Consider the following 12269-nt stretch of genomic DNA (forward strand, 5'->3'; position numbering starts at 1 on the left):
ACGGTTGGATTTTTTTTTTTTTTAGTGGGTGGAGCAAGGGGTGTACTGGGTCCGGATTGTTTCGACGATTGGGAGGATTATAATGGGGAAAATTGTTTCATTTTAATATTGTGACAAAGAAAGGCTTTAAAAAACCTACAGCCTTGTGGCTCTTGGAAGGCAAAACAGCCGTTGTTGAGAAAAATCGATGAAGTTTGAATATTTGCCGTTTTTGCATGATGGGTCGAAACTGGGTGAAGCAATTATAGGTTGGATACATTTCTTCAAATAAAAGGATTACAAGTTTATGAAATATAATGATGTTTTGTGAATTCAAATTCTTCTTCACTCAAAAAGTTATTCAGCTTGCGTGCCGCAGTGCCATTTGTTTTTACAACACGACGTTGGAGGGACTGGGAACTAGTCTCGAATGGAAACACGACGATGGAGGGACTGGAAACCAGCCTAGATCGGAGTCAGATTGTGCGAGAGTCGAACAAGTGAGGGCGCTCGTTGAAGGAGCGAATTACAGTTTTTTTCGAAGGCAGTTCGTTTGTGTTTGAAAGCGGTGAAGATTCGCTAATTTCATCAACATGGGAAGCAATTCTAGGTAAGTCACACTGTTACATTACAAATTATGTAGTTAGTATTACAATTGTTATGTTTTTGAGAAGACTATGCGCAAAAAGGAGTGCATTCACACTTGCCTACAGCCAGGTCAGGTGACAGCCCAGTTTCCGGACATGCCGGACGAACATTATTAAGCCAAAGTAAGGGCAAGGCTGTCCGGCATGTCAAGTAGAATTAATTAAAAATAAAGGGGCGCTGCGTCCTCAGAATCTCAGAATCTCAGAATCTCGGAAAGTTGACTGGATATCGCCGCTAGGCATCATCATCCAGTTTGACTTCACGCCGGTGCCGTGCAAGCGTGAAATTGAATTTAAATAAATTATGAGAGAAAAAAATGTACAACAAAAAAATGGGAAATATTCCCTTATATCTGGCCATCACTTGTCACCCTGTACGTGCACAAACCGTCATTGATGACTGAGACTGGGTAGGCACTGGTAGGGTTTTGAATTATGAAATTTTACACTGTAGGCCCTATACGTTTGTATTCTATGATGTCTCAGCTTTTGCCCTCCGGGTTATAAGATTTTTTTTTTAGAAATGTAGGCATCTTTCTGGAGTACATGTACGCCTAAAATGTCTAATGGCAGCCTTTTTAATGTATAAAACTATGACCCCAAACTGTGACGACGTGAGTATGCACAAATCCTGAGTGGTGTAAGGTGTAAGGAGTGTTTCTATTCTTGCTATTCCTTTTCCAGGGGAAAGGACAAGAAGACCGCGTCGAAGCGACGTGTTAGCAGCAGCGACAGCAGCAGTAGTGACAGCAGCTCTGCTAACTCCTCATCATCGGGTATGACTGATCCGTCCCAACTATGGCAGTGGACCCAACTACAGTTGGGACAGGCCCTACAATAGTTTGGGAATTCCTGACTATAGTTGAGATGAATCAAACTGTAGTTGGGATTGTCCCAACTAGAATTGGGATGATTCTGTAGTTGGGGCGCAACGTGGCCACTGGGGAAACGTGTTCCGTCGACAGAAACAGACACAAATGCAAATTTACAGTCCGTACAATTCTGTCGAAAGACGTAAAACACTTGGTTAAGCTTTAGGATATCTTGTCCCTTTGAAATGATCATTTGCATGTATCCCAAAAGTAACCTGGAGAATTATTATCGGAAAGCTTACATGTACTTGGATTAAAGATCGTACTGGTACTAAACACCCATTGAAATTATTCCGTCTGGCTTGCTGTCATTTGGAAGAAATAAAAAAGTGTATGTGATTTCCAATGTAATTAGCTATGAAAACTTATAACTTTGAGTGAGTAAGAGTACATGTACGGCAGGGGTGTGCATTGGAGCGAGGAACCGGTAACATCGATGGGGACATTTGTGAATTTACAGTGATACTACTCAGAGTTGTCTTGTGCCAGTAAAACTTGCAGCAGTCCAAAGATATGATGTTTCACTCTTCAATTATTCCTTGCAGAGTCGGAATCAGAAGCGCCGATTCAGATCAAGAAACAAAAAGTGGACTCGGCAACCAAGAAGCAGCGCAGGCGAGAGAAGAAACGAGAAGAAAGACGGAAGAAAAAGAAGGAACTAAGTAAGAGAAATGATGACAAAAAATTATCATTGTATATTTCTAAAAACGCAGCGGCTATCGTTATGGCAGTCGACCATCTGGTTTCCTGACCTGACAATATTCAACGTCAGGATTTTTTTTGGTGCTTATTCAACTTAATTCGTCTTAATTCCTGGCAAGCTGCCGCATTGGTAAAAGGTGTTACCAACAGGTCTTGGGAACATTGGCACTCTATCCGAGCAATTCCAAGCGAACTTTGCACAGCGGTTATAAGAAGCGCACAAGGAGCCAATTTTTGTTCTACTCAAATTGTTCAATTTGAGGTGGCTGTACTCAACCGTTTTATGTGAACTTTTTTGTGTGTGTTCTTTTTAGATAAAATCTCCAGGGATGACTTTTATCACAAGAGTACGGAGTTCAGATTATGGCTTGTCGAAGAGGTAGGTCGACTGTAGCCAATCGTCATAATTTAAAAACAATTGCCAGACACCAATGTTGTAAAGAACACACAAATGTAACTATAACAAATGTCACAAAAAACCTAACTGTGAGTAGAATAATTGGTCTTTGAAATGCTTTTTAGTTGGTTACATTAGGAATTTTATTCAAAAGATACAGCAATCACGATACGGGACCTTGAAAAACCACTTGGGCCACTTGTTTTTATTAATATCTCCTGGTTTTCCAAAAATACCTTTGTCTAAATGATAAGCTGCACAAACACTTTTGACCCCTCCTTTGTGTGTTTCTCTAACTGTGCTTTCTCACTTTCAAGGAAAGTTGCCCAAGACAATTTTCAACTCTTGAGTTCGATGAAGCATAGCTTTTGTTCCAATGCATCGATTTAAATGAAATAAAGTTTGAATGGTAGATTGGTTATCTGACTTTAAGAGGTAATTTGAAAATATTCCAAAACCTTCATGCAATATACCTTTACTAATTGGTTCTCGACTGTTAGGTTTTTTTTGTGGGACAACCTTTACAATGTAATACAGTTGCCAATGGGTTGAGATTTCATATATTTTTTATATTCTCAATTACAGAAAGGCAAATATTTTGACCAGCTGTCAGGGTCAAAAGCCAAGTCCTACTTCAAGAGATTCGTGAAAAAGTGGAACAGCGGAAAACTTTCAAAGGTAAGAAGAACGACCAATCTAACCTTTGCATCCCACAAATATTTCTTATCTTTATTGTAAACATTGTTCATTTGATTTGGTTCTTTAATGATTTTTGTTTGCTCCCTTTTCTAGAAGTTCTACAGAGGTATCGACCATGAGGACGCAAGAACGTCTTTGACCAAATACAAATGGAAGGTGAGAAATCTCTCTTCCTTGGCTTCATTTTCTCTTTTTATCGAAATGAAAAAAAAGTCAAACAAGTGTCAAAATTCCACTTTTGTTAAAATCTTATAGCTGCGAAATTGAAACAGCCTTTTTAGGCATTTACCACTTCCCGCCGGGTTTACTTTTGCCGAAAATTTCAAAATTTTCAAAAGGCCAAATTTTTCCAGCCAACTTCTGATATACATGCATAAAGCCAAACGCCACAAATTCTGATTCGCAAGAGGGATGTTAACTGTATTTGCTGGATATTTCTTGCGAAAACCGCATTGTATTGTTTCAATACTCCGGGGTGTGCACTGGAGCGTAAATGGTACAACAATAGGCCGTGCACAAGGGGCCACACAATGGTCAGCACACGGTCCACAATCACAGACTGCTTGGACTTCGCGTGTGTGTACAAAAGGCACGAGGGATTAGCGTGTTTAGACATCACCCGGAGGCGAGTCGAGGCAATCTTGACGTCTTAACCCGTCAGCCGTGCCTGGGTACACAAACAGGCAGTGCGTGTTATCACGGCCCCCGGCGCAAAGTGGTTAACATGTAGACCCCTCCCAGTCTGTATTCCGTACGTACATCAAAATAAATTTTGTGCTAGCAAAAACAAAATAAAGCTGACTTTTGAAACACGTATGTCAAAAACAAATAAAAATGAAGAAATACTTTCACTGCACCTATTTTAGAGCAACCCTACATGTTGGACCAAAAAGTGTTGGATTTTTTGTGGCCTAAATAAATACAACAAGTATAAAAATTACATAGCTTACAACATGTACAATGCATTATGTGTCAGCAAGATAAATGAATGTATTAACAATGAAAGTCATTTGAATTAAGGTATTGGGGAATAAAAGAAGTTTTTGGGAGGTTTCAGCTTTAAAAAGCTTACATTCTTAAAAAGTTAACTTCAGAGGAAAAAGGACAGCATTAAGTTTGCAAAATTCATAACAATTTGTAAAAGAGAGATTTCACACCTTCAGTTTGCAGAGCTTCACACACCCCCAAAGAAACTGGACATCGCCAAATACAGTGACAGACACAACACCGCGAGGGGTGGGGAGCACATGACCCCCGTGGCGGACGGACTCATGAAGCCCAAGACGTTCTCGACATTCGGCAAATCGTCATCATCCGGTTCTCAGGAGGACGACTGTGGCACTTCGATCGGTCCCAGTAGGCCTGTACAGGGTCCGGCAAGGCCTGTGCAGGGCCCGACAAGACCTATACAGGGGCCCATGTTACCAGTAAGCAGAAAGACACGAGAATTTTCTCAGATTGTACACTTTTTTCTTGAATCTTAATTTTTCTTGAAACGACTGAAGCAAAACTGACGTTCTTTTAAATAAAGTCCATTTTGCTTACTTTTTGTGTAATTATCAAGACAATTTTCAGTCGAAAAATTTCATATTTGACAAGTTCCTCATTCAAACAAAGCCAAATAATGCAGTAATTCCCCCCATAGCCTTGGTTGAACTATTGACCCTAAAAATCCCAGCCAAACACCACCCCTCTTACAAGAACCACATATTTGTGTAAGGAAATCCCTTAATAGTTTGTCTAGCTGACCTCGACGCAGGCATGGCTAATCATTCATTCTCTCAACAAGACTAGTCAGCAACATCTAGTGATGGCTGTTTGCAGTCTTCTGTCCACTATATCGTCCAAACAGACAGTGCATAGTTACGTGGATTTGGACACTAGGAAAAATTGTTGCAACCTGATGCCACATTTTTCTTAATATATGCATGTAATCTCAATGAAGGTCATTCATTGCAAACATGACGATAAGACATGAATCTGGGACTGAGAAACATTTCCAATTTAGTTAGGAAATACTTAGAAAATTTTCTTGACTCTCTATAGACTTTTGACACAACTGCTGAAGTGGCGTCGGGTTGCAACATTTTTTTCTGGACACTATTCAAACGAGTACGACCGTACAATCATATGTGTATTATGTTCCCCCCCCCCCCCCAGCCACGCAGGGTTAATTTATGCTCTCTTAACCCAGCCAGTCTCTTCCATCTTTAGGGTTCGACACTTTCCCAAGCAGAACACGAGGACAGACAGGAACAGAGTGCACAACAGCTCAGGAAAGAGAGAAAAGATTTCAGGAAACACAACCAAATGGTAAGAGCATAACTGCAGAGGGGAAAAGGGCGGGTCCAGCATCCCTTTTTTTTCCCTCGACCAATTTTTGAGCATGTACTCAATTGAACTGCATTGATATAAATTGAAAAAAACAAGACGACCCTTGTGATACTGGTTCCAGATGGCACAGTTTTCTATTCTGTTGACACAGAATGGCTATTTATTAAACTGGAAGTCTTTTCATGCATCCGGTCTGGACATTGGGCTGGATTTAGCCCATTCATTTGTGTTACGGGGTAATCCTATACAATAGCACTGCCTGGCTTTCTTCAGTAGTCGACAGCCATTCCAATTCAGTGGGGTGCTGTGGTGCAATGGTTATGGTGTTCAACTCGCATGCCGTGGTTCGTGGGTTCGAATCCTGACGGGGACCATGGTGCTTGTGCTCTTGAGCAAGGCACTTTACCATTATATGCTTTGTCCTTTGGATAGGATGACAGCCTCAGGTCCCGTGTGTTATGTAAAACACCAGTAGCACTTATCGCTAAGAGAAGGGGTTTGCCCCGGTGTTTCTGGCAGTGGCTGCAATATGCGCCGCAGCACCTCGTTAACCCTTATAAGGTGCTACATAATGGGTCTCATATTTCTCATAAACTTCATTAACCTGTCTTTAAAAATACGCATAATTACCAGCGCCTTGAGTACCTAATTGTTGGTAGATACGTGTGTTATATAAGCCCCCGGTATTATTCACAAGTGTCGGTGAGTCGGTCAGACAGTCAGTCAGTCAGTAAGATAGGTGCAGAGAAAACTAGGCTGCTCCTGTGGGACCAGCAAAATTCAAGGAATCTTTTGTTTTCTCTATTTGCTCAGGTTATGGAAGAACTTGTACCCAAGGCTACAGGTCACGAAGCCAGGATCGAGAAGAGACTAGCACGAGCTGACAAGAGACGACAAAGGGGGAACAGTCCGGAGACGAGAGAATCGTTTCTGTTTGGCGGAAAGTAAGTCAGAATAAGGGAACTAGACCGTTGTCGGACTGAAGCATTGTTAACCCTAATAGTCTTCTGCACTTCACAACCAGAACCACTTTTGCCCGTAGAGTTAGCGCCCACACTTCAAATTCCTTTGAGGTAATTTTCAGGGGAGTATGGATAACACTTCCAATCCCTGCACTATTCTTTTGTGTGGTTAAGCTAAGTGCAAGCAGGCAGAATTGGTCACGCTATATATGTAAAACCCTTTAAACCCTGCAGGTCAGTTTCAGGTGAAGGGATATGAAGTATTAAAGTAACCGTGTCACGCAGAGAGTCACGACACCTAAAAAATCGAGTACTCGATGCCATTTCTTTAACTGCAAAAATAAATGCGATCAAATAGTGCACCTTACCATAAAAACTGCTGAAAATTACGTAACCAGTTTTCCTAAAACGATTTTAAATGTAAAAGTTAAAGGTAGAAAAGTATGATTCATGAATTCTTATTGAAACCTGTGAAGCGTGCAGAGTACTGGACAAATCAAAAAACCAAATTTTTGCAGACGGTGCATATGTTTTCCGCTGTTCGCACACAAATTGATGGCCAACTTTCATGTATCACACCCCATGCCAAAATGAGAACAATCTGGAGTTTCATAAGAAATAAAGTGATTCAAACACGATATGGTTTCCTATTGGTCAATGCCGCAGGACCGACATCCAATCACAGCTGGACGCTCATCGGCAGAAGAAGGAGCAAAGACGGGAACGGTTAGAGGACAAGGCTGCCACCAAGTTGGAGGTTTACCGGGCTAAGGAGAAAGCTAAAATGACGGTGAGTTAATGTGCATCTGAACCGGGGATTTGAGTCCCCGACCGCTGATGTCAGGAACCAGTTCCAGATTATGGGATCGGGTAGCCATAACCAACTTTGCAAATCACTTAGTAACTTCTCAGACTATGAAAAAGATAAGGTTTTGAATGTCATTTGTGGGGAATTTTCAAAAAGAAAACTTGTCTACATGGAAAAAACAAAACATATTTAACGTTTATGACGCTCACAAAAGTTGTCACCAGAAAGCTGTATTGCTCACTGTACACTGTACACACTTGTATTTTTTCTGTATTGATACGCTGACGTGGCAGTATTATCTTGCACACCTTTATGAGGAATGTTTACAGCATCTTTCCGAGGTTTGAATTTTGGGGTTAGGTTTCTTGAATGGGTACTCTGGTAGTCGTGTGTTTTAATACCTTGACAAAGTGCATCCTACGAAATCAGTAACACACTTTTGCCATGTAACCTCAATCCTCCAAATTCCTCCACTTTGGCAAAGAGGATTTTGAAGGATTCAGGGCAGTTAGGGTTAAGTATTCAATTATTGGAACTTGTATTTGATGGAATATTCGGTATAAACGGCGTAGCCCTACAGTAAGTACATAAACATGAGTGTCTTTTTAGGGTAAATAATGGCTATTCAGAAAAAACAGTTCGCAGTTGTGCCAAAAAAATAATATGGTGTTGCCACTAAGGCCAAAAAAAAAAATAAGTCGGTCTCTGGTCAGCGCGCTCGTCGATTTTAATCATGCGCGTCGATCTTTTTTTTTTCCAAAATGTTCCGCGGTAGCTCCAACAGCTCTATTGCCGCACCTCCTCAATTTTTACCAAAGAGCACCAAGGAATGGGAAATTGCACCAAGACAAATGATCGAGAGCACCAAGGCAAATTATGGAGGACACCAATGTACATGAGGACACCAAAAAAGCAAAATAGTACCCCACCTTGTCTGTACAATCCAAGCTTGAAGAAAAAGAAAAAAAAGCAAAAAAAAAAAAAAAAGCCGCGTCGCCGCGTCAATTCCGGAACTTTGGTCTGACCAGAGACCGAATATTTTTTTTTTTTGGCCTAACCTGAACGACTGTGAAATTTGGCGGTACGTAGGATCGGCAGTGTATGTTGTATTTTGTTCTTGACCTTGTTGTTTTGTTTGTAACCATTCCAGGCACTGCTTGAGCAAGCAAGGGCCAGCAAAAGTGCCAACGCCCTTTGGTGATCACGTTGGTAGTTCAGAGGAGCTTTCAACTTTGTCATCCTTTTGAGCTGGTAAATAGTATGTTTGATTTCAAATTAAGTTGATGTGTCTTTCGTTTTTCTGTTTTTCTGGTGCTGCCAAAATTCATGAATGAAATGTACTTTTAGGGGGAAAACCAAATGTGAATTTTGAAATAATTTGTAACTCTGAATTTTAAATATACTTTTAATTTTATGTTGGAGTTTTATTTGATTATTATGATCAATGTTATTTTTTTAAGGACATTATTTGTACAGTTCTAAATCAGTGTGAAGCCTATTTTTTTTTTTTTTTTTTTTTTACGTTGATCAAAGAAATTGACTGGAGTAAGGTTTGGACCCGCAACCTCCGGATTGCCGTTCCGGTGCTCTACCAACTGAGCTATCCAGCCCTATGTTGGTGGTTCCTCATTTTGTCACGATGCTAGCAACATAAGCAATGCTGCAAAATCATGTCTCATGATCAAACGGTTATGCCGTTTTTTTTTCTTCATTTTTTTTCTCGAAAAAGTGTAATTTCCACTGAGCTGAAACTTCAACAGGTTAGGTTCTGAACATTCTTCTTTGGATTTTGAAAGGTCATTATTGGAAACGAACAAAAAATGCATGAAAAGCAAACGATCCTATATGCCTTTCAAAAAGAATAAAATGTGTTTTTGGCTACTTTAAAGTTGAATTTTTAAGAAGCAATATTTTCCATCATGGCGCTCAATGTTACTGTGTCCATGCATAAAGTTTTCACTGATAATTTTGGTATGTTTGTTTTCAGGGAAAAAAGCTTTATCAGTTTAATTCTTCATTTCATGAGGTAAATGAACATGTTTAAACTTGCATAAGCTTAATTTGCTTTTTTATATTTTTACTTTATTAAAAGGTGATGGAAACTTTTGGTGGTGGTTATTATTTTAAAATATTTCTTAATAATTGAGAAATAATTTAAACAAGTATTGTTTAAATGATTGCTGATGGTAGTTCTTACGGGTGAATGCTGCGTTGGTGAAACTATTTTCTTCCCTTTTAAAATTGTGAGTAGTTCACACATTAGGAATTATGTTGTGTAGGGTGAGTCAGAAAAACTGCAATAATGCAGGGATTCCATTTTTTTGTCAAAACCAAGTTGAGGTTTTGTAAGAATGACATATTCGTTGATAACCTTGCGTGAAAAACTAAAGTTAATCGCATTTACCGTTTGTCCTTTGTGAACCTTTGTACTGCGGTGCCCAATTTGCGGTACAATAAAGACATTAGAGACAACACAGATTTAAAACTGACTTAACCTTAGCTCAAGCATTATTTTCTGTTTCACTTATTAATGACTAGGCAACGTTTCTCTGGGCTATACTATAGTTACTGTGTCCTTCATTGTCCACACAATTGCATCTCTGCCCTCTACTTGGCAACCCTGCAAGGCAATGCATGTCTCAGCTCTAGACCTCATGGAAAGAACGGCTCTGGGGGACACAGTTTGTTCTCGAATAGACGCCTTGTGGACAAAAACGTAAATCGGGCACCGCAGTAAAAAGGTTAAAAAAATAACCGGTATATGCAATTACCCTCGCGTTTTTTCACACAAGGTTACTGAAGAATGATGTCATTCTTGCAGGGTTTTAAAAATTCAAAACTTCAACTTGGTTTTGAAAGTTACTCACTAAATTTTGGATTACCAAATCCCAGCAAGACGAACTGTATTTCAAAAAGGAGAATATAATAATTAAGCCAACACATTATCTTTTGTAAATAGGAAAAAGACAGAAGGTACAATTTAAGTTCAGAATATGAGTTGTCAGTATTTGGCAATTAATGTAATTAATGTCAGTTTTTTTCCTAAAACATAATGTATATATGTATATAAAAGCTCAAAAAAAGTATTTGAATGTGCATCAGTATTTTGATTAAAAACTTTTATTATCGGCGTAATTTATAGAGAAGTTAAACTTTATAGACAAACGGCGAGGTTTTGCAATTGTGCATGTTATTAAGAAAAAGTTAGGGGGAAAAAATCTGAATTTTCTCATAATATTTTCAATTTTTTGGCCAAGATCGTGCAAATTTACATGTTTGAATATTGAAACATGGTTCTCATGCCTCAAAAAGCATTTCTGAGTATTTTGAAGAAAAGTCAATTTTTGGGCCAAATTCATCAAAAAAGTAAGGTTTACCCCTTACATTTTTTCATAATTTTGATGAAAAATAAAATTTCTTCAAACTTGCTAAAAAGATGCACCAGAGTCTATAAAACACGGTCCTACTCTATATACTGGACAAATGTGACTTTCAAAGGAAAAAAGAATGCGTCAAAAATTGTGTGGAAAACGTCAAATTTATCTTTTTTCCCCTAATAATTTTATTATAACGTCCGAAATTTGAGGTAAAATAGGTCAAATATACGATATGCATTTCTGAGTAATTTGGAGAAAATTAATTTTTTGGCCAAAATTGACAAAAAAGTAAGGCTATAAACCCCTTACATTTTTTTTTCAAATTTGGCTGAAAAATTAAATTTCTTGAAACTTGCTGGGAAGATGCCTCGGGGTCCCTAGAACACGTTTCCACTCTTACATTGGACAGATATGCCTTTCAAAAGGAAATATAACGTCGAAAATTTGAGGTAAAATTGGTCAAATTTATGAATTTTTTTCACAATAATGCCACAATTTCGGCCATAATTTAGCCAATTTTGCCGGTCTGAATATTAAACCGTGTTCCCAAAGCCTTAATATGCATTGCTGAGTAGTTTGGAGAAAATTCATTTTTTGGCCAAAATTGAAAAAAAAGTAAGGCTAACCCCTTACATTTTTTTTCAAATTTGGCTGAAAAATGAAATTTCTTGAAACTTGCTGGGAAGATGCCTCAGGGTCCCTAGAACACGTTTCCACTCTTACATTGGACAGATATGCCTTTCAAAAGGAAATATAACGTCGAAAATTTGAGGTAAAATTGGTCAAATTTATGATTTTTTTTCCCAATAATGCCACAATTCCGGCCAAAATTTAGCCAATTTTGCCGGTCTAAATATTAAATCGTGATCCCAACACCTTATTATGCATTACTGAGTAGTTTGGAGAAAATTCATTTTTTGGCAAAAATTGAAAAAAAGTAAGGCTAACCCCTTACATTTTTTTCAAAGTTGGCTGAAAAATGAAATTTCTTGCAACTTGCTGGGAAGATGCATCAGGGTCCCTAGAACACGTTTCCACTCTTACATTGGACAGATATGCCTTTCAAAAGGAAATATAACGTCGAAAATTTGAGGTAAAATTGGTCAAATTTATGAATTTTTTAACCAATAATGCCACAATTTCGGCACAAATTTAGCCAATTTTGCCGGTCTGAATATTAAATCGTGATCCCAAAGCCTTTATATGCATTTCTGAGTAGTTTGGAGAAAATTCATTTTTTGGCCAAAATTGAAAAAAAAGTAAGGCTAACCCCTTACATTTTTTTCAAATTTGGCTGAAAAATGAAATTTCTTGAAACTTGCTGGGAAGATGCCTCAGGGTCCCTAGAACACGTTTCCACTCTTACATTGGACAGATATGCCTTTCAAAAGGAAATATAACGTCCACAATTTGAGGTAAAATTGGTCAAATTTATGATTTTTGTTCCCAATAATGCCACAATTTCAGCCGAAATTGAGCCAATTTTGCCGGT

The 12269-nt window shown here is 38.7% G+C and overlaps 1 protein-coding gene across 1 annotated transcript; it reads left to right on the forward strand.

Moving 5' to 3' along the window:
* Positions 1–444: 444 nt before the first annotated feature.
* Positions 445–8827, forward strand: LOC119730624. The gene is made up of 11 exons (XM_038203611.1): positions 445–589; positions 1311–1402; positions 2044–2160; positions 2515–2579; positions 3183–3275; positions 3390–3452; positions 4460–4723; positions 5511–5609; positions 6444–6574; positions 7259–7382; positions 8551–8827. The coding sequence occupies exons 1-11, from the start codon at positions 573–575 to the stop codon at positions 8599–8601; spliced, it is 1116 nt and encodes a 371-aa protein (XP_038059539.1). The 5' UTR covers positions 445–572; the 3' UTR covers positions 8602–8827.
* Positions 8828–12269: the final 3442 nt, after the last annotated feature.

Source organism: Patiria miniata, unplaced genomic scaffold, assembly GCF_015706575.1.
Source record: "Patiria miniata isolate m_02_andy unplaced genomic scaffold, ASM1570657v1 HiC_scaffold_22, whole genome shotgun sequence".
NCBI classification, from domain to species: Eukaryota; Metazoa; Echinodermata; class Asteroidea; order Valvatida; family Asterinidae; genus Patiria; species Patiria miniata.